The 27,788-nt window shown below is 40.7% G+C and overlaps 1 protein-coding gene across 2 annotated transcripts in view; it reads right to left on the reverse strand.

Annotated features, from left to right (window-relative positions):
- Window positions 1–5,446: 5,446 nt before the first annotated feature.
- The window catches only part of LOC144598870 (plastin-2-like), a 78,101-nt gene continuing 55,759 nt past the window's right edge, over window positions 5,447–27,788 (reverse strand). For both annotated transcript variants that reach the window (XM_078409400.1, XM_078409399.1), the window contains exons 6-16: window positions 26,536–26,617; window positions 25,324–25,489; window positions 24,063–24,205; window positions 21,516–21,611; window positions 20,152–20,347; window positions 17,935–18,013; window positions 14,248–14,362; window positions 12,086–12,219; window positions 10,798–10,921; window positions 9,762–9,886; window positions 5,447–6,918 (exon numbers count right to left, since the gene is read on the reverse strand). In XM_078409400.1, the coding sequence (XP_078265526.1) occupies window positions 6,786–6,918; window positions 9,762–9,886; window positions 10,798–10,921; window positions 12,086–12,219; window positions 14,248–14,362; window positions 17,935–18,013; window positions 20,152–20,347; window positions 21,516–21,611; window positions 24,063–24,205; window positions 25,324–25,489; window positions 26,536–26,617 (1,393 nt within the window). In that variant the 3' untranslated portion in view covers window positions 5,447–6,785. The remainder of the gene's footprint in view (window positions 6,919–9,761; window positions 9,887–10,797; window positions 10,922–12,085; window positions 12,220–14,247; window positions 14,363–17,934; window positions 18,014–20,151; window positions 20,348–21,515; window positions 21,612–24,062; window positions 24,206–25,323; window positions 25,490–26,535; window positions 26,618–27,788) is intronic.

A 27,788-nucleotide genomic window follows, 5' to 3' on the forward strand; every position in this document is an offset into this window, starting at 1 on the left:
CAGTTTGACCATTATAACCTCGGTTCTAATATCATGTTTTGTAAATCTTCTCCAGTATTACTAGAAACATTTTGTAATGTTAGGGACTGAACTACGCATGGTAACTTATGCAGTTAATTGTCCTTGGAGGCATTAGCAATATAATGAAATTCGGCTGTTTTATCATGATTGTAACTGGTTTGTGGGAAAGCAGAAGGAATTGCTGGCCATTTTAATCAATGTCTTAAGCACATATGTTATTTGTGTGCACAGAATGTTAGTTGATGCTGCAGTTCTGAGTGAAAAGAAGCTGGAAGTAGGGAAATGACCCTTGCTGCTCCTGCTGTCCCATTGCTATCATGTCTGTTACTTTGAAGCAGATGGTACAGAGCCACAATTGGTTATTTGCCAACCCAGAGACTACAGAGATGATCTTTTCTGTTTGGCCTGCAGATTGAAGCATGAGCAATCTGCCTCTTGCCTCCTGATTTCTTGGCACATCCTTTTATATTGTATTATTCAACCATGAAATATCCATTGGGACTGGATCAAAATAAACCATAGTTCACCTCACTCATTGATTACAGTGCAACTTTGCTTTGCAGTTGCCGCAGTTTCCAAGAAAGCTTATTATAAGTTTTTCTTTCAGACTAATTTTTCCAGTTGCCCCTGTTCTGTTACAGTTTTTTAAATATATTGATTACAACCAGCTTCTGGTGACTTTTGCATTCCTTATAATTGTTATCTTGCATCTGACAAACATGCATTATGCATTCAATAAATATAAAAGCAGCAACATTTATTTCAAAACTCTGTATAAATCTGACCATTAAAACTTCTTAAAGAAAGATCTTTCGGCATCACATCCCAGATGGCTGAGCCAGAGGATCAAAGATGTACCTCAGAAACACCTGTTTTAATATCAAGTTCCACTGCCACTTTTGCCACCAAGGCGTCAGGAGAGGACTTAGTGGCAATAGTGGAAGGTTGGTGCAGTGGTCGATGAGGGCGCCGACCGATGGATGAGGACAGACCACGAGGGAGTGAACTTTGTGACGCCGCTGCTGGAGGGAGGGACAAAGGAGGATCCGATGTGGGGAGACTGCTGTGGGGGAGGGGGAAGAACAGTGGAGGACCCGGCGTGGGGGAACCACCGTGAGGGGTGGGGGGAAGAGCAATGGGGGACCCGTTGCGGGATGCTTTGTAACTTTGTTGGCGCCCTTTATACAAGCAAAGAATTTCACCGGGACTTGTCACATGTGACAATAAAGTACTCATTCATTCATTCATTATCTGCCGCGGGAGTTTACGGTGGTCATCATCATGGCCGTATACATTCCCCCACAGGCTAATGCTAACCTAGCACTAGCACAGCTACACTCGGCCATCAGTAAGCAGCAGGATGCCCACCCCAACGGTGCCTTCATTGTTGCAGGGGACTTCAATCAGGTCGACCTACGAGCCTCGCTCCACAAATTCCATCAGCATGTGCAGTGCCCTACCAGGGGCTCAAACACACTGGACAAGGTGTACACCAATGTAAAGGACGCCTACAGAGCTCTCCCCTGCCCACCCCTGGGACAATCCGATCACCTCTCACTGTTTCTACTGCCCGCATACAAACCCCTCATCCGCAAGACCAAACCCACAATAAAGGCGGTCAAAATATGGCCCGAGGATGCCACCCTACAACTCCAGGACTGCTTTGATCGCACCGACTGGGACCTGTTTGCACAACAGGCCACCTACGGTTCAGAGATAGACTTGGAGGAATACGCATCCACTGTGCTCTCCTACATCAACTGCTGTGTGGAGAATGTCACGGAGGACAAGGAGATAAAGATGTTCCCAAACCGGAAACCCTGGATGAACAAGGAGGTACAGAACCTGCTGACGGCACGCAACAATGCCTTTAAATCTGGTGCACTTCAGCATACAGTGTTGCCAGGTCAAACCTGAACAAAGGTATTAAAAGGGCCGAAGACACCCACAGGCAACGGGTGGAAGACCACTTCAACACCACGGACACCAGAAGCATGTGGCAGGGTGTCAGGGACATCACTGGCTACAAGAGCAGCCCTGCCTGCCCCCACAGCGATATGGCACTGACCAACGAGCTTAACACCTTCTTTGCCCGTTTTGAAACTGGCAAAACCACCTTGAGTGAAAGAACCCCAGCCGAGGCGGTGCGACAGGTCTTGCAACTGAACACACAGGAGGTACAACGCGCTCTGCAAAGGGTCAACCCACGCAAGGCTGCAGGACCGGATGGAGTTCAAGGAAGGGTACTGAAGGACTGTGCTGAACAGCTGGCTGAGGTATTCACCAGGATCTTTAACCTGTCATTATCTCTAGCTACGGTCCCCAAGTGCCTGAAGTCGGCTATCATAGTTCCGGTGCCGAAAAAAGCAAAGATCTCCAACCTGAACGACTACCGCCCGGTTGCCCTAACGCCGATAGTCATGAAGTGCTTTGAGAAGCTGGTCCTCTCACACATCAAATCCAGCATCCCTGACTCCCTGGACCCACATCAATTTGCATACAGGGCAAATAGATCCACAGAGGACGCCATCTCTCTGGCTCTTCACACTGTCCTGACTCACCTAGAGAGACAGGGCACGTACGTTAGGATGCTATTCATAGACTATAGCTCCGCCTTCAACACGGTCATCCCCACCAAGCTCATCACCAAACTCCACCAGCTAGGCCTCAGCTCGTCATTATGTGACTGGATCCTGGACTTCCTGCTGGAACGACCGCAGGCAGTGAGAATGGGCCCGCACCTGTCCTCCACTATCACCCTGAGTACCGGCACACCACAGGGCTGTGTTCTGAGCCCCATGCTCTACTCCCTCTTCACACACGACTGTGTTCCTGCATTCGACACCAACACCATTGTCAAGTTTGCAGACGACACAACGGTGATCGGGCTTATCACCAACGGGGATGAAACAAACTATAGAGCGGAGGTGCAGAACCTGGCGGACTGGTGCTCGGATAACAACCTGTCCCTAAATACCACCAAGACCAAGGAGCTGATCATCAACTTCCGTAGGTCACATAACGGGGAATATGCCTTGATCTCTATCAACGGGGACAGTGTGGAGAGAGTGTCCAGCTTCAAGTTTCTGGGCACTCACATTTCGGAGGACCTAACATGGTCCAATAACACTGCTGCACTGGTCAAGAAGGCACAACAAAGACTGTTCTACTTAAGAACACTGAAAAAGTCTGGTCTACCCCAACAGCTGCTGACGACCTTCTACCGCTGCACCATAGAGAGCATCCTAACGCATGGCATCCCTGTGTGGTACCTCAGCTGCACGGAGGCAGAAAGGAAAGCTCTACAGCGGGTAGTCCATAGAGCTCAGAGGGCCATCGGAACACAGCTACCAGACTTGGAGGGCATCTACAACACACGATGCCTCAGAAAAGCCACCAGCATCCACAAAGACTCTTCACACCCCTGCAACAGTCTGTTCGAACTCCTTCCATCGGGCAGACGATACAAGGCCTTCTACGCCCGCACCTCCAGCTTCATCCCCAGGGCCATAGCTGCTATGAACCGGTCCTGCTGAGCCGGATGGCCACAACGCATAAATCAACTTGCACTTTACCCTGTCTAAAAACTGTTACAATTGTTTCGTTTCGTTGAGTTGCTGTTAATTACTTAAATTATTGCATCGTATGGGAGGCGTATTCCCAATCTCGTTGTACCCCTGGGTACAATGACAATAAAGATATATTGTATTGTATTTTATTGTATTGTATTTGTATTATGCCCTGTGGTGTAATAAGGCGTACCTACAAGGCAGGTGTAGGATTCTCTGAACCTAGTTTCTATACAGCTAAACTATCTTTGACAATGACGGCAAAGTGATCATGTATCATACAAAAGAAAAATCGGCAGGATTTGTAAACAACTTCAAGGTTTCAAAGTCAGTTTATTGTCACATGTACCAATTAAGGTACAGTGAAATTTGAGTTGAGGAGATCTTCACAGAGCACTTGACAACCAATTTGTGACTACTGGAGCACAGAGCTGCACACGTTTCACACAAGAAGTTTTCACAGACAGAAATTATGACAAATAATAGGAATCTATTTTTGGTTTGATTAGCAAAGGAAGAACAGATTACTGCTCTTCAGACTGCACCACGGTATGTTTAGTCCATTGTTGCATAGATAGACGAGTCTCAGTTTAACCTCTCCTCTGAAGCATTGGAGCTCCAACAGTTCCCTTGATTTTGCACTGAACTGTGAACCTGATCTGGAAGCGTTCCAGGGATCTCAAGTGGGTATAAACACATTGACATAAAGGTGAAAGTGCTACCAGTAAGCCACAGGATGATGGTATTTTTGCACTGTTAGCAGGTGGGACAGCAGTGATCGTGCCATGATTTGGTTCAGAGAGGCTTAGGTGTGAAATAAAAATTGGCTAGAGTGGGAAAACCGGGATTGTGGAAGAGGTGCTCCCCCACAATGACTGACGAGAACCTGGTCGTCAGGGTGCGAGTTGCTCTTGGTGTTGCTGTCCATACCATGCTTCTCTGCCATGGCTGTCACCTAAGTTATTTTCCATTTCTTCTGATGATCCAAGATGGAATGCATCTGATAGGTTGTGATACACATGTCCCCAGACAACAGGGGGAGAAGTACAACATTGCCTTTGTCCTGGTAGCCACTTTTTATGGGGTGGCATCAGGTTATGTGCAGAATCAAAGTATGTTAGCACCAGGTAGTAAAGGATGGGCCTGGCCCCATTGATGCCCAATGTTCCCTTCAGTTGCACCTTTAGCGCACTCATTGTCTCACTAATTGTCTTTCGTGGAGGGGGCTTTCCCTGTCAGGTCCTTCCTGCACCATTGCAGACTCACTGTCAATACTTATTGCCATCGAGATGGCTACATTGAGGATGAGATGATCATCTATCTCTTTGTGGACTGTGCTTTTGCGAAAACGTTCTGGAAGAGCATGCAAGGGTACTTGTTGAGGTTCACCAGCGCAGCTGCGTAACAGAAGACCCACTGATCTATAGGCTGCTCCCAGGCGCATATACCGAGACAAATCTCAAGTAGTGCCAGAAGATCATCAAGTTGTTAGAAGACACATTTTGAATTGTCTGAAACTTGTTGTTCTTCCAGTACAACGTGATGTTGTAAGGGAATGCTGCCTACTCTCACACTCTATTGTAGTACATGCTGAGGGATGCACTGAAGCCTGGTGCAGTCAATTAAAATGCTTTATGGGGAACAATTGGTGTCTAAAGGTCTTTCTTTTTCCATCTACCAATGAGCATTGCGGGGCTGTCCGGTGTAGTGGTTTCTCAAATACTTTATGTTTGTACCACTCACATTAGTGAGAATGGTGTTCTATATACAGTATATGCTCACACATCAAATGTATAGAACCAGTAATTCTATGATTATACTGACTGATCAGCACTATGAATGTAAAAAAAGACATGCACTGCATTTTGTATTTGTTGTAAATCTTTGTGAATAAAGTTTTATTTTTGAAATTTAAAAATGTAAATGCCTCAGCACATGGTGGAATTATGGTAGAAATTTCCATTATGAGGGCAAGCCTTCGGGGGAAAAAGCCATTTGGTGTGAGTATGCAATATTTCGTATTTGCTAGACGTCAAATTATTCTTTTCATCATCATATTTATACGAAGGAGCAAATTTTTTATTTGTAAGTACCTTAAATTAACGGCATGTTATGCTTAAAGATAGCATTTGAACAGGAATTTTACAAAACCAAAATATAACATACTCTTCTTAGTAAACTTGGTTAAGAACACAGAGTTGGTAATTTTGGTCTTCATCAATGAATCCTTGCAATAAATGAAACAGTTTATTGATAGTTCAACTTGCAGATGATCAATCATTTTAATAATTCTAAGAAGGAATGACAAAAGAAACATTGTGTAAGCATACATGCAAGCTTATTTTTGAGGGCTATTACCAGTAATTATTTAGAAGCTGATTTCTTATAGCAATTTGTGATGTGAGATTTCATTGACTTGATTATATACTTTTCTCAATTTAGTTGAAAAAAGTGTCTTAACGGGCACCCGATTACTTTTTTTTGCACAAAACTATCGGCAGTTTGCAGTGCGGAAGGTAGAGCTCAGGAGTTATAAATTACCACAATGTAGCTGATTTACACTGGTTTGCCATTAGACTCAGGAAAGCAGCATCTTGCACTGAACATCTTGCCAATTACGATGAGCTTGCTGCATTTGCACATTAATTGTTCATTAAAAAGGTAGAGAAAGTTGTCTCAGAATTAACAATGTGATTGGGATAAAAAATTGTAAATCAACTGCTACTTGACAGCAGTGAAAAATTCTATTATTTGTGAATTAGCTCAGAGGGAAAAAAAAAGAAAACATTAAATGCCACATTTGTCATTTTCTTTTTCTTTCACTATGCCACTGTGTGGATGTAAAGGAAATACCAGTCGGACAACTCGATCGGTCCTGATAATTCACCCTCCAAATAGTATTTGATTGCATTTGTAAATGATAAATGGCTTCTGCTTTGGGAAAAACCTTTCATTTTATCAAAACTCTTTGGTTTATGTGTACACATTGCAGTTTTTTTCTGTGGTTTTGCCTGTGTTCTAGAAAGCCCTTAGATTTTTATATATCAATTGGGGAAATTAGATTTTTCATCTATCACTTTATTCTGCAATAGCAAAGCCAGATAGAAGAAATTGGGAGCATTTCTGAGCAAAGGTCCTGCATTTAAAAGTTGCATCCAGCATAGGTATATGTGAGGTATATGTGGCTCAAATTCTTCAAGCTTTCTTCATTCCTTTCCCCATCAGACATGCAAAGACAGTCATAACCATTTTTGGTTTTACTTCGACTAGATCTTCTGGAAGAGCATAAACTCGCGTTCCAATCTTTCTTGCCATTGAAATGGCATACCTATATCAAAATAACATACAACGTATTAAATTCAGACAGAACCTTTTAATAAGACCAGCCTTATAGTTCCAGTTAAATTAATACATTTCCAATTAACAATATCACTTTAAATACAATTGATAGACAACATTGTTGTATTCACACAGTGCTGATAAAAAGTCAAAGTTGTATTATCTAGGAACAGTAGCAATGATACTGAACTTTGTAAGGAGTCGTCATAAATATATCTATTACATTACTGCAGAAACCAAATAAAGGAATCATTGGCTTTCAGGGAACAAATGAGAATTTGTATAGTGCCTGTACTGTAGTAAGAGTAATGTAAACAGTAATGTAAACAGACTAAGATTGCCACAAAGCCAGACAAAACTAGACGTTTAAAAATGTAGTGCAAGGGTTAAACTGACAATTTCAGCTAAAATGTGAAATGGAGTTATCAGCTAGGTTAGCAGCCCTACATTCCATAGCCTCTTGAAAACAAGTTTCCAGAGGCATTATCTCCTTGCATCTGTGATCATTGCCTGGGAATGCGGTCTTCAAGGCCATTCAATGGGAAAGCGTAACATTGGCAAACACAACATAACAGCAATAGTTGGGTAGATCACCCGCACCCCCTGCCGCTAGAAACGTTGCAGACAAGGGGGGGCTTATGATTGGCTTGGGGAAGGGGCAGTGGCGCAGTCTGCTCTGATAAGAAATGCCATAAATATTGGTGTTGGGTGCCCTTTCGGTGAGAGAACCTCAGCCTTGGACTGTGTTGCGAACGATGCCAGATAATCTAGAACAAAACATCCTGTGGTGTGCTCTGATGAGTTTGCAAGTGCGTACGGGTTTACGTGAGTGTATGTAGAAACATCCTGCGTCATGCTCTGCTTTGTACTCTGGGTTTGTGAGTGTGTTCGAGGATATTCGGGGATATATTTGAGGATACGTGAGTGTATGTGCCTTATTTAGTAGTGTAATAAATTACTGAGTGAATCAAAACTGTTATCTGAATCCAGTGATTTATCGAACAGAACAATAAGGATTAAAAAAAAGGGGGAAGAGAGTTAGTGAGATTAGCAGCAAGGGTGGGGAGGAAAAGCCATGGTGGGATTGGAAAAGAAATTTAAAACTGGAATCAGCAAGTGTAAGGGTGATAGATAACAGGATTTGTTGTGAGTTTGGAGAGACTTTGATAATCTTCGGTTTATGCACTGTCAATTGTTGATATTCCAGTGTCAGTCAGTCGGTTCATTAATTGCAGAAGAACTGGCTTTAAATTCTTAAATATCCATAGATTGGGAGTAGTCATAAGAACTGCAAATGCTAGACTCTTGTTCAAATGTAAGGGTGTTGGGATAAGCCCAGTAACTACAGACCAGTCAGTTTAAACCAAGTAGTGGGGGAATATTCTTGAAACGATAAAGAGGGATAACTTAGCAGAAACTCAGATACAGTGATCAGGGAGGAGATATCCTTCTTGGTGCCTTGTTAGCCCCACCTCTTCCCATACAATCAATTTCCCAATCATCTGGATTTGCATATTGGTTTTAACTAACACCAGTGTTTAACTGATCAGTGTAAATGGGTGCTTGAATGTTGGCTTGGACTTTGCACTGTAAGCATGTTTCCATACAGTATCGCTCTATGATTCTATATCTTGACAGAGTTTTTTGAACTAAAAAGGAGGATAGTTAAGGGAAATGCAGTTGAAACGATATTGAAACATTTTGATAAGGGATTTTATGCATCACTGCATTATGAAGATGTTATCAAGACTGAAGGCCACAGAGTAAAAAGGGATAGAAAATTGGCAACGTGACAGGAAACTGGTGAGCAATGATCTTTGGACTGGATGTATGTGTGCAGTGGAGTTCCCCCGAGTCAGTAAGAAGACCACCACTTTTCTTAAAATGGGCCGATGAAATGTGTGGATAGGCAGCAGAGAAAACAATTGGCACTATTAAATGTGGTCTTATACTTTGGTAGGAAGAATGAGAAGTGTCAGTATAAAGTAAAGGGCACAATTGTAAAAGTGATGCAAAATCCAAGATCTGAGGGTATATGTGGATAATTCAGTAAAAATGGCTGGGCAGGTTAACCTGCGCCTCAAAAATAACACAGGATTCTGGGCCAATAGAAATAGAGCAAAGGAATACAAGAGCAAGGAAGTCACATTGAACCTTTACAAAATACTGATTCAACCATATGTTGAGTATTGTGACCAATTCTGGGTGCCATACTTTATAGAAGATATTAATGAGAGGATCCAGAAAAGATTTACTAAAACAATTACAGGGATGAGGAACTTTGGTTTGTAGATAAACTGGAGAAGCTGCAATTTTTTCTTTCCTTGGAGCAGAGAAGGCTTTAAGGAGAATTGATTGAGGTATTTAAAATGTTAAAGATTATGGACAGAGTAGATTGAGAGTGTTCCCATTGCAGATGGGTCAAGAACCAGAGGACACAGAAAGAAGGCAATCGTTGAAAGAAACTAATGTGGATTAAGGGGCAAAATTTAAAAACACACTGAATGGTTATGATGTGTAACACAGATTCAATTGTTCAAAAGGGACCTGGAGATGTTTGTGAAAGGAAAGTAGTTTCCTTCAGCAGAGAAAGCAGAAAAAAGGTGAAACAAATATTATTTTTGCTCAAACAAAATATCCTTTAATACCTTTCTCCCATAATTGTCTCAGTCCTTATATGCTCAACAATTCATACACCTTCCCAAGGCTAATAAGGGATGGAAAATGCATGTTGGGCTTTGCCAGTGACGCCCACATCCTATGAACGAACAATAAAGTAAATATATTTTCCTGGTTTCATAGGTAATGTTATAGTATTTAGATGTGACTCACTTAGCATTTTCAAGCTTCTCTTGATCAGTCAGATCTCCAGTCTTCACAAGGTCGTATCGAATTGACGCAGGCTGAATGGCATCAATCAAATCCAGTACTGGTATACTTGTGCTAATTTCTTTATCCTGTAGATTGAGTATTATATTGGAAAGCATATGTCAGAAAACCAACACAAATTTGATGCTTTTATAGGTTAGAGATTTTGTAACGAAAAATTGCAAAGGTCCTCTGTTAGAACTCTATTTATCCAATCCTCACAGATGCCACCTGAACTAGCAAAGAGATGGGCCGGTGTGGACAGGGATTCGCCTAATTCTTGCAAACATTCTGGCATATGCATGTAGAGCCCCAGCTTCAGATATATTTTATTTACAATACATTATTGCATTCGTTTGTCGTACTTGCTTCTGAAAGGGAGAAGGATTTATTCATGTTCAGGGGAAAAGAAACTAAACTCAAAGCTGCACAAAGCAGTACCATGAATTTGTGCAAAACAGAATTGCTTAACAATTCCCTTGCCATTCACACAAAGACTGCTGCTGAGATTGATTTTTATGCATCCTCCTCTAGCTACATTTTTCTGGAGAAATCATTTTTTAAGTGAATAGACTGTTCACTGCAGAGTACTGAACTATTAGCCATCAAATAACTGTCTAATCAAGTCACTGAATATTTACGACACAAAAAGAAGCTATTCAGCCCATCCTGTTTATGCTAGTCAAAAAAAAGAGTTGTACAGCTTAATCTCATTTCCTGATGTATGGGTGCGCTAATACCTCTTAAGACATTGGACCAAACTGGCATGGAGTGAAAGAGTGAATTGTATTGTTGTTCATGTATGAAAGACAGTTAGAGGCGGTATATGCCAATATACGTATATATTTTGAACATACAAACATTCAGTAGGTTGCTCAATAATTTAGTTAATCATTTACTGTAAATTCTATAGCATTCTATCTGTTGAAGTACTGTTTTAAATTTCAATATTGAGCCCTGTCTTGGGGAATCTGCGTACAATACTTGGAAAGCATATTACCTTAAAGCTCGAAATCTTGGAGGTTTTTGCTGCTTCTGCTAAAGTCTGATTCACCCAGTTTACAATGATGTCATCATTAACCTTTTCACCATCACCAATCTCCTCCAGCATGTTCAAGGTATACCTAGGAGCAAAGAAAACAGCATTACTTTTCTGTGTACGACCTATGAAAAAGAGATGTCAATTACTGCAACTGAAAGGAAAAAGAGTAGTGAAAGGATAAAGAGTATGAAAGGATAAACAGTTGTGCCTTATTTGCAACTTTTAGTAATAGATACATTCAATGTAAGTCACTTCAAAACATGATAAAATTATGGGATTTTGATTTGGAATGCAATATTTGAATGTGTAGCGGAGATTCAAAATTGAACTGGAAATACACTTAGTGAGGGGGGGGGGGGTGATTGGGAAATTGTAAAGTTTAAAGTGGGGTAATGAAACTAATTGGCCAGAGTTAGAACGAGTTCAATGGACTGATTGTTTTTTATGTGGTATAGAATATCAAAGAGACAGGAGTTTAAAAAAATGAAAAGCAAATTTAAATCTGGATTCAGGAAGTTGGTCTTTAAGGAATGATCGCTGCACAGAATTGACTCTCAAATGGGGTAATGAACCCTTGATATGCTGTGATGGATTGTGGAAACTGAGTCAATGAGGCGAAATGTCCTTCTCTGTTCATACCTTGTAAACAAAATAGAAGAAAAGAATGTAGTGAACATCAACTGATTTGCTTGTGGATATTTGCTCATTTCACTTTACCAATAGGTTCTACTCTGCAGTACCTATTCCAGAAAATTTCTGGAATGTGGTTGTCAGATAGCATTAGCTGGTCAGCAAAGTTTTGGGAATGGGTGCCAAATCATGTTTTCTTAAAGAAATCTGTAGAAAAATAAATAATTCACTTTAAAAAAAATCAGAGATCCTTCATCAGATGCTGACTGGATACGTTATTACCAGCAGTTACTGTTTGTATTTCAGATTTCCAGCATCTGCAGGTCCTGATTTTCAAGTTGCGTGCCCCCCCCCCAAAAAAAAATTCAATTACTTAGGTGGAGTGAGAATTTCCAGGGCTAACAGTTTTGTAAGTTAGCAGGACATTGTAGGCTCTTTTATGCCCATCTTGGCATAGACCAAAAGCAAAATGGAAAACCCAGACTACATTAAATCTACAAAATATAACTAATTAGCAGGATTGTACAAAACTATCCATATTTCATTATTCCTCAGTTTGACCTTATTTGGTACCATTTTTGTTTGGCTTATCAAAATAATGTTAATATACACTTACCTCCTCATTAATTGCCACAACAGAGCTAAGGTTAGCATGTGTTTGCCTTCATTCAGGTCCTGACCTGCGATGCCAACAAGTGAAAACTTGGCTTTGTCCCTTCCCAAGTCAACTGCATAATTACAGTTTTCCAGCTGTTGAATAATATAACCTGCATGTTAGCAACTCTAATTTGATTCATCATCTATAAATGTGCTCTTTCTTTAAGTTGTAATTTCTTTTAAAATAAAAATGAACTGTGCAGTGTATATCTCTTTTAGTGTAGTCCCGACCAAGATTTCACTTGGATTTTTAAATATTTTCTTCAACTATCCAGTCCACAGAGCCATATCTCCTTTAACCATTGAAAAAATACCCATTTTATTTCCTCTCCTTCTAACTGGATGACCTCACATTTTCCCCCATATATTAATGTCTAATTTTTATGCATTTATCTACATAGTTTCCAATGCTGCCTATCTCCATGTCACCATCAAACTTGGGTAATTGGCTTTCAAACCTAAGTCTCATATATTTAAACTGTCTATATTCTTAACAATAATTAATAAACAATCAATAAATAATTGATTTGCAATTAATTAAATGTGAAAACATGTGAATTGATGGTAGCAGCAGTTTCATTCCAGTATAAATGCAAAAGCAAACAAAAACAGCACAATGCAGACAGAGCACTGTAGCACTGGACTAAAACTAAATGTATGACCCTTTCAATAAAATGGCACAGAGAGAGTGTCCAAATGATAGATACAATGTGGAATTCTTGCATGCAAATTGTTAATTCTCGTTAATTCTTTTCCTGAAAGGAATAAGTTGTGTGAAAAATAAATATCATAAAGTGTGAAGAATGAACCACGTGTGGGAACTAGACAGAGAGACTCCAGGCTCAATTATCTGTTTCTGTGCAGTGGCATTCAATATTGGGTCAGAAGCATTTACAAAGCTTCCATAGTTTTATGGTTTTGACAGCCAATGAAACCTGGGGAACTGATGGGGGCCTTACTGATCAGAAGTTGGCTTTGGAAACTTGCTGCAGGCAGTGTGCAGTTGTTGCAGTTATTTCCCCATTCACTGAGGCAGGAGGGATGAGAACATTCCACAAATCGCATGATCCAGATCCAGACTGCAACTTTTAATCAGAGACCCCAGCCCACAATAAATCTTTAGATCTTAGATTTGCTATAATATTTTGTTATAATGTAAGGTTATCCAGTTTGGTGGTAAGAACAGGTGGAAGGCAGATTACCATCTGAATGGTGTCAAGTTAGGAAAAGGGGAAGTACAACGAGATCTGGGTGTCCTAGCTCATCAGTCACTGAAAGTAAGCATGCAGGTACAGCAGGCAGTGAAGAAAGCTAATGGAATGTTGGCCTTCATAACAAGAGGAGTTGAGTATAGGAGCAAAGAGGTCCTTCTGCAGTTGTACAGGGCCCTAGTGAGACCACAACTGGAATATTGTGTGCAGTTTTGGCCTCCAAATTTGAGGAAGGACATTCTTACTATTGAGGGAGTGCAGCGTAGGTTCACGAGGTTAATTTCCAGAATGGCAGGAGTGTCGTATGTTGAAAGACTGGAGTGACTGGGCTTGTATACACTGAAATTTAGAAGGATGAGAGGGGATCTTATTGAAACATATAAGATTATTAAGGGGTTGGACATGCTAGAGGCAGGAAACATGTTCCCGATGTTGGGGGAGTCCAGAACCAGGGGCCACAGTTTAAGAATAAGGGGTAGGCCATTTAGAACGGAGATGATGAAAAACTTTTTCACTCAGTTGTGAAGCTGTGGAATTCTCTGCCTCAGAAGGCAGTGGAGGCCAATTCCCTGGATGCTTTTCAAGAGAGAGTTAGATAAAGCTCTTAATGATAGCAGAGTCAAGGGATATGGGGAGAAGGCAGGAACGGGGTACTGATTGTGGATGATCAACCATGATCACGGTGAATGGCGGTACTGGCTCGAAGTGCCGAATGGCCTACTCCTGCACCTATTGTCTATTGTCTAATGTCTATTGTTTTCAGCATTTCAACTCAACATTTCACCATGAAAATGAAGACTAGGGTATATTCATTATCCTCAATACATTTACATAGGATGCTTTTGATTTCCCCACATATATGATTATTCTGATGTAACCCAGTCTATGAAAGATTTAATTGGACACTTACTTTCTTCATGTTGGCACCCAGTTTAGGATACGGTGGCTTATTCACCCGATTCCAATCCACAGGAACCTTGATCTTTTCATAGAGCTGCAGAATCACTAAGGCATCATCCAGGTCACTGAAGCAAAACAATATGTGGATAATTTTATACCATTTCTTAAAAAATACATGAAATACTGTAACTGAAACATAACAGAGTGTTGAGAGTAAACAAGTTTATTTGTATTTTAAGTCTTTTGTTCAATGGAGAAAATATGGATTTAACATTGAAACTGCATTGAGGACAGATCAGGGCAACGATGTGGTTATGAATTTGGTACGAGAGTTCATAGCTGCACCCAGTTCATCGTGGTAATATTCTGATTCAGAGTCTGTGTTTCAATGCAGAAAATGGTTGTAATTTCCAGCAGATTGATCAATATCAAAAAAGGGAAACTGACCATTAACTGGTGCAGAAACTTTGGTAGTTGGGACATGGATGCACTTGTGTACAGCGTAATGTTCCTCCTGTTATACAAAGCTTATGCAATGAACTCCTGATAAATAATAGCTATGTAGTCAATGCTGAACTCTCAAAGAAAAACTCTAAAAATATTCCATAATAAACTTGCTTGAGTGACTCAATCTTTAAACCAAGTACTGTTTTAAAATCTGTCTTTGCTGTCAGCCTGACCTGCGAGATCCTTCAGCAGTTTGTATTTCATTCAAGATTTCAGTGTCTGCAGTTTAACGTGTGTTCAGTTTCTTTCCTAAGTGAATATTTGTGGAATAGTTTGGAGTTTATGTTCAATGCAGGTTGTTTTGTACAAATTAGCCTGTTCTGTGAAACATGATTTTTATCCTCATTGAAAATGTACGTTGTATGTAACTGTAGAAGAATTAGATTTAAATGGCATGATGGCACCATCTAATGATAGTAGTGAATAACCATGCAATTACTGTATCATGCCACAAAATATACTATTATTAACTATACTTCCAGTTCAATTTCACAAAGCCATGTAATATCTTCTTAACATCAATGCTGCAGTAAGTTTCAAACAATATTGGCATTAAATACAATTGACTTAAAATTGTAATATTTAAGCAAATAAACATGGACCCCAAGACCCCTCTATGTTCTAAGTCCATAGCTCCCTGAAAGTGCCAACATAAGTTGACAGTGGTAAAGACGGCACATGGTATGCTTGTCTTTATTGGTTGGGACATTGAGTATAAGAGTCAGAAAATCATGTTGCAGCTTTATAGAATTTTGGGTAGGTCGCATTTAAAATATTGTGTGCAGTCCAGTTGTGGAATTCTCTGCCTCAGAAGGCAGTGGAGGCCAATTCTCTGAATGCATTCAAGAGAGAGCTGGATAGAGTTCTTAAGGATAGCGGAGTCAGGGGGTATGGGGAGAAGGCAGGAACGGGGTACTGATTGAGAATGATCAGCCATGATCACATTGAATGGCGGTGCTGGCTCGAAGGGCTGAATAATCTCCTCCCGCACTTATTGTCTATTGTCTATTGCCCCAATCACAGGAAGTGGCTTTGGAGAGGGTACAGCAAAGGTTTACCAGAATGCTGTCAGAATTAGAGGGTATGAGCTTATGAAGGGAGGTTGGAAAAACTTGGATAGTTTTCTCTGAAACCAGAGGCTGAGGGGAGACCCAATAAAATATATAAAAATATGAGAGGTATAGATAGAGTAGACAGTCAGAACCTATATCCCCCGGGTGGAAATATTAAAGGTGAGAGGGTATTGCTTTAAGGAGAAAAGCGCAAAGGGCAAGTTTCTTTTTGCACAAGTGTGGCTGCCTGGAACGCACTACCCGGAGTGTTGGTGAAAGCAATACAATCACGGCATTCAAGAGGCTTTCAGATAGGCACGTGGATATGCATTCATCCAGGTAAGTGAAGAATATTCCATTGCATTCCTAATTTATGCCTTGTAGATAGAGGAAAGGTTTTGGGGGGATATGATGCAGCTTTATAGGACTTGGTTGAGCCGCATTTGGAGCATTCCGGTCGCTCCAATAGAGGAAGGATATGGTGACTTAGGAAAGGGTGCAGAGAAGGTTTATCAGAATAATGCGACGATTAGGGGGTATTAGCAACAGGGACAGACTTGGATTATTTTCTCTGGAATGCCAGGGGTTGTGTAGAGACCCGATAAAATTAGACCGTCAGATCCTGTTCCCAGGATGGAAATATCAAATACTGGAGGGAACAGCTTCAAGGTGAGAGGGGCAAAGTTTAAAGGAGATGTGCAGGACAATTTTATTTTTCCACAGAGGGTGGTGAGTGCCTGAAACGCGTTGCCGGGGGTGGTGGTTAAGGCAGATACAACAATAGCATTTAAGAGACCTTTTAGATAGGTATATGGTTATGAAGGGAATGGAGGGATATGGATTATGTGCAGGCAGATAAGAATTGATTTTGGCATCATGTTTGGCACGGACATTGTGGGCCGAAGGGCCTGCTCTTGTGCTATACTGTTCTATGAATCAGGAGGTGTGTCAGCTGCCATAGGATTGTCATTGACCTGTTTTTGTAGTCAGAGTATTCAATAGCTGGTCTAGTAAATAATGACGTGTAAGATGCTGATAGTGGGTGAAATAATCAGTAATAGCAAAGCTGTTTTTATGTGTAGAAGTGGTAGTTAGATCTTTGCTTGTAAAAGACTGCCATTGCCTGCTACACATGGCATGTGTGTCACTTGCTATTGCTGTATGTGGGCCTGAATGTTGGCCTGGTCTTGTTGTAAACAGGCATGGACAACCGCACCGCCGACTGGAACGCGCCCCAGTAGGCTCGACTCGCCTCACAGACCTCAGAAGACAATAGAGGACCCGGCGTGGGGGGATTGCCGTGAAGAACAATGGGAGAACAAAGGGAGACCCGGTATAGGGAAGGGGATGGGGGCACTCTAGTTTAGAATACTCTGCCCAGGGGATAAGTCTGCGTTTGTTTGTTCATTCGTTCTGGTTAAGGCGCTGTGCACACGGCAGCCAGCCAACAGTCGCTTGTCTTTTTCTTTTTGTTTTCATTTTTAATTTCAAGTTTTTGAGTACCTTGTGTGTTGTGACTATTAGCAGACCAATTTCCCTCCGGGGATGAATAACGTTTTATCGTATCTGGTTCTGGTTGATTACTGCGCAAACACCTCATAAATGGTTATCTATATCGTATCGTGCTTGTCCAAGTTGTTGTTCACTCATTCCAATTTACAATGGCAGCAAGGTTATTAATTAACCATTCATGGTGATTGATAAGGGCTTTATTTACTCTTCACATTGATGTAAAGACCCCACAGCAGTCTGGTGATCAATATGTATCTCTTGATTGTCATCGCTGAAATAACACTGTTGTTTATGGGAGATTGCAATGCTACCCTGTTAATGACTACATTACCCCATTAATGATTACATTTCAAAATAATTTCATGGATATAAACTCCTTCCAGATTCCTTAATATTCAAAAGTAATATTTTATATTGGAGATTGCCTTGGAGCATTCAGCAGGGATGTAGCTGCGGTGGATTCTACGTTAAGCATTCAAGTCTACATGGCATTTTTAAGTCTGACTGTTTTGGACTTCAATAACATTAATTTGTTGTGAATAATGCACTAGCCTCTGATTTCACTTGGATAGTGTTCTGTGAGGTAGGTCTGACAATCTGTTCCTAACCTTTGCTGTGTTCCTCACCTGTACAAATGGTTCACACGAGGAGTCACACCAAGTGAGTTCATCCAGTTTCTGAAAGTCCTTTCCTCTCTTGTTTCACCTATATTTTAAAAAAATTGTCTGAATGATTCACAAAATTTTTGAAGCAGGTTGTTAAGCATTTTATTACTGTCAAAAAGGAAACAATTCTGATTGCACAAGATGCTGGAAAGGAGAGTGCCTACAAGCCCTTCCCATGTGAAGAAGTAGTTGATGTTTGCACAGGAAATTATTTGTACACTTAATAAGAATATCAGGCGTTGGAGAGAGATGGGTATTCTGCTTAACTGAGAGATATGAGGTGGTACTTCCTCAGAATCTATCTCAGGGTTGCAGGCCCCAAACAACTACCATTACCCCACCATCCCAGACCTGCAACTTACAAAGGCAGACTAAATTATGTCAGATAGAGTTGGGCCATCTTTATCCTTATAATTTTGAATGATGGTGCGAAATAAATCCCAATTACAATTTTAGTTTAATATGTTTTGACAGTTTATTTCATACAGGGATCTCCAAACTATGGCCCATGGGCCACATCCGGCCCGCCACGAGATTTTATCCGGCCCGCAGCAAGCTCTTAGGTGGCGGGGACTGGAGGCAGAAGCTGCCGGCGAAGGTTCACCGGAGAGCGGATCGCCACCGACCCAGAGCCGGGACTAGGAGAGAGATCGCAGCGCCCCCTCGCAAAGGAAACTTCCCTCCTCGCCGCCGACTCCAATCACCCCGGGGAGAGACAGAGAGTGTGGGGGGGAGGGGGTGAGAGAGTCGGGGAGCAACGGGTGAGGGGGAGGGTGTCAGAGGGTCCCCCTGTGACCCTCTGACGCAGCAAAGTGAGCAGCGTCCACTTGTGGGGGCTGCTCCCTCCCCCTCCTTCTCTCCCCTCTCCCTCTCTCTCCCAGAGCCAGCGAGATCTGCGCCACTCCTCCACTCTCTTACCCGGCCCCGTCTCCCTCTAATGCAGCAAAATAAGAACAAATACAAGTGAAACTTCCCTCCTCGCCGCCGCCACCGCTCACCCCGGGGATGCGGGGCTTCTGAACAACAACTACACTTGTGTTTGTTCTTATTTCGCTGCGTTAGAGGGAGGCGGGGCTGGGGAAGAGAGTGGAGGAGTGGCGCAGATCTCACTGCCGCTGGGAGAGAGAGAGGGGGAGAGAGAGGGGGGAGAGAGGGAGGGACCCGTAAGTGGGGCTCTGACACCCTCCCCCTCCCCGTGCTCCCGCTCTCACCTGCTGCTCCCTCTACCCCGACTCTCTCCCCCTCTCTCCCCCCCTACTCTCTCTCCACCCCACTCTCTCTCTCCCCCACTCTCTCCCCCCACTCTCTTCCCCACCCACTCTCTCTACCCCCACTCTCTCCCCACCCACTCTCTCTCTCTCCCACCCACACTCCCCCCCACACTCTCTCTCCCCCACCCACTCTCTACCCCTCACTCTCTCTACCTCTCACTCTCTCCCCTCTCTCTCCCCCAGTGGTGGTCACTGCATTTTTTCTGTTTTATAAATAATTATATACCTACGGTATATATATATTCCAATATTTCAAGCTCTTTTAAAAAATTGAACATTATTTATTTGTTGCCAAATAAACCTAATGTAAACTAACCTAATGTAACCTAACATAGTTTAACATTTCCTAATCTAATCTAACGTAACCTATTCTAAACTGTTTTGAGTTCATTAAATTTATAAAACTCACACTACTTTATTTTTTCCTACGGCCCGCAAAAATGTGCCAAATATATAATATGGCCCTCATGCTGAAAAGTTTGGAGGCCCCTGATCTAATAGAACAAATCAAGAAACCATTTTGAACAACTGCATTTGTGTGTGCCAGCCAATTCTATAACCAGTATTCTTGTTCCTATGGACAACGAGACCTTTTATTTGCTCAGTTAGTACAAGAATACATCTACTGATTGCCACTGCCCCAATGGTAAGTTATACCCGAAGAGAGCTAGGGTTTGCACCCAGGTTTCAATGTGTAGCTTTGATCCTTACACCCATATAACTTTTCCTGCAGCTTATTCCTGGGATTGCAAATTCACTGTTAGGCTTGTCTTGGAGTAATGTGCTAATTTGTACCAAAGAATAGCAGGTTTAGACAGAGATCTTGCAATGGACCTACAATGGTCTTGCAATGGACCTTGAAGCATTTTAAGCTGTCAAAAGCATTTTAATTTTCTCAGGAGCTTACCTTCCAGGAGGCTCCAGTCTATGTCCTGATTCTCAGGCTTTCGAAGAGCTGGATATTTGTTGAAAAGATTGGCGACAAATGCCAAGTTTAACTTGGGGTTTCCACGAACGACATCTGCTGCTGTGACAAACTGTCTGCAGCCAAGTTTATCAGCTTGTTGCAGCATAGAGTCGGCACGTTTCAGATCATCATTTTCCTGAACGAGAAATTGAAATGTGTACAGTATTTCATCTGATATGTTGATTTTTTTAAAATGTCAGGCTGTAATGCTGACATATTCTCACATACACTTACTATCACTCAACCCCTAGCGACTAAGTAATAGATAGCAACTGTGCTGAATTATCCTCAGTCAAGGGAACTCTCACAGACATTGAATTCAACTATATTTAAGAGTAGCACCACCATGGTTTGAGTTCAATGCCTGTGAGAGTTCTTCAGATTGATTAACAGCTATCATTTTACTATTTCCCTGAGTTATTGTACCAAAGTTTGAATAACAAAACTGTTCACCTGCCCCCAAACAACCAATCCCTAACTCTCCCTAAATAGCTTCCATCCTCCCTCCCAGATCCCATACCAATTCAACTCTGATAATAGTTTGACATTAAATTACCATTCTTACAATTTAAATTCATTGATAATTTAATTATTTTTTTAAAGAAGTAAAACCCAAGAATTCCAGTCACATGTGTGTGCAGGCAAATTCACTCCATTAAATTTAGACATGGAAAAGAGGGAGCTAGTGGAGGTCATTCAGATGCAGGGACTTAATAAAGGGCAGTAGGATATGGAAGGTTTTGGGATGCCAGCAAGAAGAAGGGAACAATAGGAGGGTACTGGGAAATGGGGAATAAAGAGGATAAAAAGCAATGGAGCATAAGATGAAATAGGAAAGGAAAAAATGGATGGAAAGAACCTGGAATAAAGAAAATGGACAATTGGGAATTTGAGAACTAGAGAGGTAGAAGAAATAAAGAGTAAATGGGAATTAGGGAGGGTACCAGGAAACAAGAAGTCTGGATGGCAACCAGATATTGGGTGATTAGTGAAGGGCACAAAGAAAATAGGAGATTATTAGAGGGCCCTAGAAATGTGAAAATGTGGGAAGGCAAGGATAATGGGATGTATGAAATTAGGGAAGGGCATCTCAACAAACATATTATGTGGGGAGTTAAATCTATTACCTAGCATATTATAAAGGGATGTCAACCATTTAACTAGTGTGTGACAAAGAGAAATGAATCACTATTCTTCCTTCAAATGGCTGGAATCAACCTTTAATCAGACTGAACACTATTTTTGGAAAATGCAACATGAATACATGCATGCAAGTCATGTTAAGGCTGTATATTAGTACGTACATTGATACCAGACATGTCAACCGGAATCAGAGCCTCTCCCTCTTCTTCTCCTTTTGGTGCAATTTGTTTGAGAAGGTGGAAATAAGATTTTGAATCCTGTGGGATTAGTGAGAAGACTTTGAAAATGGAACATGTATTATATGAACAGATTTAGCTTATACATACAATCCTGCTAGTACTACATATTCATTGATACTGTAAAGATTTACTCCTGTCACAAGAAATAGGATAAACAGGAATAGCCAACAGCTAATTCAGTTGAATAGTCTTTAAACACATTAAAAGCACATTAATCCAATGCATTAGGAATGGTTTGAACTGATCCCTTCATTAGGTTACAGAAGTCAGTCAGCTTTTGAATTCACCCACGTGACAACAGCCCAGAAACACGAGACATCCAGGGGACAGCATTAAGTGTTCAAACAAAGAGGAAAGTAAAAGCTGGAGAGGATTTAGCATTTGGAGGAACACATAAAGGATAAAAGTCAAGGGACCCTTAAAACTACTGTAGCACAACAGTGAAGATATGGTTCCAATCATGTTGCAATCACCTCTCATAGATATAACTTCACAATGCAGAAACATTGTTCTAAATGAAGCTTCTTAGTGCGAGGTGATGTAGTGGCTCTGTTACTGGATTAATAATTCAGAGTACAAGAGTTCAAATTCCACTCTGTCAGAACTCTAAAAAACTTGAAACTAAAAATCTATTATGGATAAAGATGATAGTGAAGCTGTCAAATTATAGTAATAACCCAAGTGGTTCATCCATTTGGTCATCATGACATGGTTAGGTTACTGTGCGATTCCAGTCCCACATTAATATGATTGATTTTTAATGTCATGTCACATTAACTGCTCTTTTAATCAGATCTCTATTGGGACTTGAAAGTGAAGATCCAGTAAGAGCACGCAAATGCCAACTTTTTCAGTGGTGACTCTGAGAATAATTGGAAAAAAAAGTATTTAATCATAAAATCACTGAGATCATACAGCACCTAAACAGGTGTTTGAGCCCAACTTGTCCCTCCCAATCAGGATGTCCATCTACACCAGGGGTTGGCAACCTTTTTTTGTAAAGGACCACATGTTAAATAATTTACGCTTTGTGGACCAAGAGACAAAACCGAAGATATTATTTAGGTACTTATATAACAAGAAAATCAAACACGATTTTATTAACTCACCATCGGTAAACAGTTTTCCTTGCTTAGCTAACAAATGAGCCACTTGGAAACTTACTTTGGTTGCAACCTCATTTTCATTTGCTATTTTTTTGTAAACATTCTATTGTGATGAGATATTAGGTTTTAAATTTTCTAATTTTTCTGACCGTTGCTTTCCTGAGATTTGGGAATATTGTGATGAGTGCTTAGTCTAGTAATGTTGACATATATTGTATTCTTTTAGCACAGCTATAGTGTCACTGCAAAATAAACGCAATGCTTTGTCATCTAATTCGGTAACAAAATAACACACTCCACTGTTCCTTAAAAGCACGACATTCCAAGTCTACTTTTCTCTTCTTTTCTTGTTTGGACATTATGGGTATAAACTGGTCAAATAACTTCTCCTTTCACTTGCATTAAGTTACTGATTGAGTACTGTCAACATTAAAATACTAATTTTCTCTTCTTCGCCTATTTTTTTTATCATGGATAAACCAATGAAGGCCAGAAGCTCAGTTGACCCATTGCTCCGAGGACAAGATCACAGTTTCTGGATCTCTGTTGGAATGGAGCTCCAGAATGATTAGCAACAGCTCTGGGCAAATTGGAAGGCCTTGAGCCAGTTCTCTCTCTGGAATTCAAATCAGGTAGGATTACAATAAGAACCAGAGCTGAGACAATTCTGCCTATTAAAGTTTGGTGCTTGTGTTTGAATTCAATTAATTCTTGTGAATTGTTTATTCTGTAATCCTCATCTGTTCTAGCAGATACCCTTAACATTCATTGAATGAGTAAATGATTTATTTTGGTTTAGAATGATTTTTCACTAATTTCTTTGACTGTAAATTTTATAATGTTACCACTCATGCAATGAACCCTCACTAATCCCTCACAAGGAAGGGAAGGTGCAGATTGGACCAAGCAAAGAGGCAAACAGTGAATACCTTCATTGTACAGTGAATTAAATTAAGAGTTGTAATGAATTCCCAACACAAGGTCAGCAGGTGTTCACTTTCAACACAAAGACTGCAGAGTTCAGAACAAAGGTTAATGACCATCTCAAGGACATTTAGAAAGAGCATTAAATATAGCACATTTAAAAATAATTATTGTTGTGTTTTAAAATTTTAACATTTCCGTTGTGTCATCTATAGAGAACTCAATTCCTTGCATTAAAAATACAACCAACAGCCTTGAAAGAAACCATATATCTCAATTCCACTAACCATAAATGCCACTAGCCTCAATAAGAATTTTGTGCATCAATTCAGCTAATTTAGAATAGCACAGAACTGCAAATTTGCATCTATCAAGTTCTCTTATTGACATGATATATTACAAGAGGCAAACAACCTTATTATGAACTTATTATTTATACCTTAATATCACTGCTGAAGTTGTTAACTTTTTGGCAGCCGGCACCTTCCAGGTGGTAGTTGGCCCATCGTAGTAGCAGCTCCTCGGGGGATAGTTTCATCAGGTCCTCCAGATCTTCACCTTCACGGAGCAGTGCAATCAGTGCTGGAAAGAAATAATCCCTTGTGAGTAACAGCAGCTCCATTCTACTGTATTAATTAAGGATGGTCATCATACTGTGGTTAGGAATTGATGCATAAAGTTTTAGGTTAAACGAACACTTTTTTTACAATACGTCAGAATGTAACAGTGGTAAATTCACAGCATTGTTTCTCTCCATACTCATTGGTCATTAAATAATAATAACAACTTTCACTGGACGATTCCTTCATCAAATAAAAATCACATCGAGGCGATTCACGTGAGTCTTCTCAAACAAAAATCCATAAGGAATTATGAGAGTAATAGGTCAAAAACCTGGTGCAAACAACAGCTTTAAGGAGCATTCCCCATGAAGAAATGAAAGGCAGTAGTTTAGGAAGGATATTTCGAAGCCTAGATTTTTCACAGCTGAAAGTAGTGCGAGGGTTGTAGATAAGGTGGATGATCAAAGTCTTTTTCTTAGGGTCGGGGTCTGAAACCAGTCAGCATAGATGCTAAGTGAGAGGGGAAAGATTTAAAAGGGACCCGAGGGGCAACGTTTTCACACTACATGTGGTAGGTATATGGAATGAGCTGACAGTGAAAGCACTAGAGGCAGTTATAACATTCAAAAGAGAATTAGGCAGGATAGAAAAAGTTTAGTGGGATATGAGCCAAACGCAGGCAAATGGGATTAACTCAGATAGACATTCAGGTCGGCATGATCTAATTGAGGAATTAAAAGTTTTAATGGAGTGATGATATAAAGACATTATTTTTGGTGAGAGATTATGGTGAAGTTGGTTATCTTAACATTAGAGTCAAGCCATTCAGAGGTAAACCTGTAATGAAAATGTAGAACCCCTGCCAAAAAGATGTTAAATCCAGCTCAATTAAAAAAATCAAGATTAGGGTAGGTGGACTGTTATAATCCATAGGATGGATAGACAGAGATAACTTGCAGATTAGTCATCATCTAAATGAATGGCATAACAGACTGCATGATCTACTCTTCCAGTGTAGATACTTGTAATAAAAAGTGCTTCAAATTAGCCTCTATCCTTTATATCTTAAAGGTTAATCAATTCTAAAACCTGAATTACAGTGATTGTCAGATTTGATTAATTGAGAACAGGACCCACCTTCATTTCGGCTCAATTCAATGTCTGCAAAAAGACCGATTTTGATGACCTGCCACAGAAGGCCCAACACTAGGTATGGTTTTCCTTCTTTTAGATCCTCAGCACCAATATTAACTACATGGCACCCAATTGCTGAAGCAGAATTCAGAGCCAGATTTAAGTTTTCCTGTGGAAAAATAAAAAAAGTTTGGAAGAAATGGTAAACATTCAACGATATAGGATAGGGGTAGGCTAAGAAAATGTGCTTGGTTGCACCCAGTTTTGGAACACAAAATGATTTTTGAACAAAATGACATCTGAATAATGTGGAGACCATCTTGTCAGGGGCATTAGCAATTACATTGTAAACACCTCTTATAAATATCAATCAATATGCAATGTTGATTTGATGCCAACAATTTCATTTTGCAAGTCAATGTTCTGAGAAACCCTCTAAACCTCACACTCGTAAACAAATCCATTCTGTTGCTTGCATAATGTACTCTAAGGAAGTGATTCGGCAACTGAAATCTGACTAAATAGAATGCTGGCAAGTTGAAACATTCCACTATTTAGATTGCCTGATACTCAGCAGAGTGATTGAGTGATTATAAATATAGTCATACAACAGGCCATTAATCCACCATGCTCATGTTGGTCACCGAGTATGCGTGGTGGCTGTGAAAGGCTGCTGGCTGACAGTTCAGGAGACTGCAAAAGGCTCCGAGCAGGTCTTGCTTTGCATCTTCCACATCACAGACTCTGCAGCAATGTACAAAAGCTCTCCCACGTTGTATCAACCGGCAATGCTCCCAGGTCATATTTACTTAGCATAGTTATATGTAGAAAGCTTTAATTGATGCTTGCCCCGAGGAATATTAGCCACCTAACAACTGCTAATCAATCTTATGAAATCAGCCCTGGTTGTGCTCTGAAACAATTGTGATTAGAACCACAAGGTGGGCATGTGGCCTGCACTGCGAATAAAGGACGCGAGTTAAGTGCATATCACAATCCCTGCATCCATTTTGGGGCAGCTGCAGGAAATTTGGGCATTTTGCCACAAACATATTTTCCAGTTGAAACAATAATTTGACACTGTAATATTTCTGACAAAATAAAGGCAATGAAATGGCAAATGAAAGAAGAGGTGTTAATGATGGCCACCCGAACTCACTGTTAAAAGGGTACAAATATTTTCATTAATTCAGACCATATAGTTAATCTTAATACCTGTATAGTGAAAGGGGTGAGCTTCTTTTTGTTAATTGTCCTCTCATCAATGGTATCGGGCACCGAGAGATTGATCATTTTACTAGATTAAAATAGAAGTTAAACACAGCAAAGTGATTAATTACAATGCTAACCAACAAGAAAGGCTGCATCCTGTAATTCAGATAAAACCAAAGAACAGTTTAATAAATATACAAGATATTGAACAGGATATACACCGATCAGCCAAAACATCATGACCACTGACAGGCGAAGTGAATAACATTGATTATCTTGTTACAATGGCACTGTCAAAGGGTGGGATATATTCGGCAACAAGTGAACAGTCAGTTCTTGAAGTTGATGTGTTGGATGCAGGCGAAATGGGCAGGAGTAAAGACCTGAGCGACTTTGACAAGGGTCAAATTGTTATGGCCAGACAACTGGGTCAGAGTATCTCTGAAACGGCAAGGCTTGTGGGGTGCTCCCGGTCAGCAGTGGTGAGTACCTGCCGACAGTGGCCCAAGAAGGGACACACCACAAACAAGGCTCTTCGATGCACGAGGGCAACGAAGGCCATCCTGTCTGGTCCGAACCGACAGAAGGTCTACTGTGGCACAAGTCACAGAAACTTTTAATGGTGGTCACGGGAGGAATGTGTCACAATACACAGTGCATTGCACCCTGCTACGTATGGAGCTGCACATGGAGGACCAACAGCATATTAGGCAGGTGGTCATAATGTTTTGGCTCATTAGGTCATAATGTTTTGGCTGATCGGTGAATATGAAATATAATTTTGATGAAAAATCATTGTTTGACTTTCTACAAATGCGACCAGACCTGCTGGTTTTTTCCAACATCTTGTTTTATTTCAGATTTTCAGCACCTGCTTTCCCATTCATCCTTGCTTTATCCTTTAAGTTTGAAGAAGTGTCCCAACTTGAAACGTCACCTATTCATCACTCCAGAGATGCTGCCTGACCCGCTGAGTTACTCCAGCAGTTCATATCTTCTTTATCTTTTAAGCTCAGATATTCCCCTTCTCCCTCTGCTGGAACAATTGAGCACTTTATATTACCAAGTAAAAGAAATAGCAGAAGGAAAGATGTGAACAGCCATTTCCTTATATCCTCAGTTTTGGGAAGCTATCTGATTCACTTTAAATAACAACAGAAATTATTGAAAATAGATCAGGCTGCAATGGTGGTGAGAGAAATTAATTAATACATTCAAACTCCCCGAGAAATCAAGGAAGAAATACTGCAGAAGCT

Source organism: Rhinoraja longicauda, chromosome 12, assembly GCF_053455715.1.
Source record: "Rhinoraja longicauda isolate Sanriku21f chromosome 12, sRhiLon1.1, whole genome shotgun sequence".
Classification (NCBI taxonomy): Eukaryota; Metazoa; Chordata; class Chondrichthyes; order Rajiformes; family Arhynchobatidae; genus Rhinoraja; species Rhinoraja longicauda.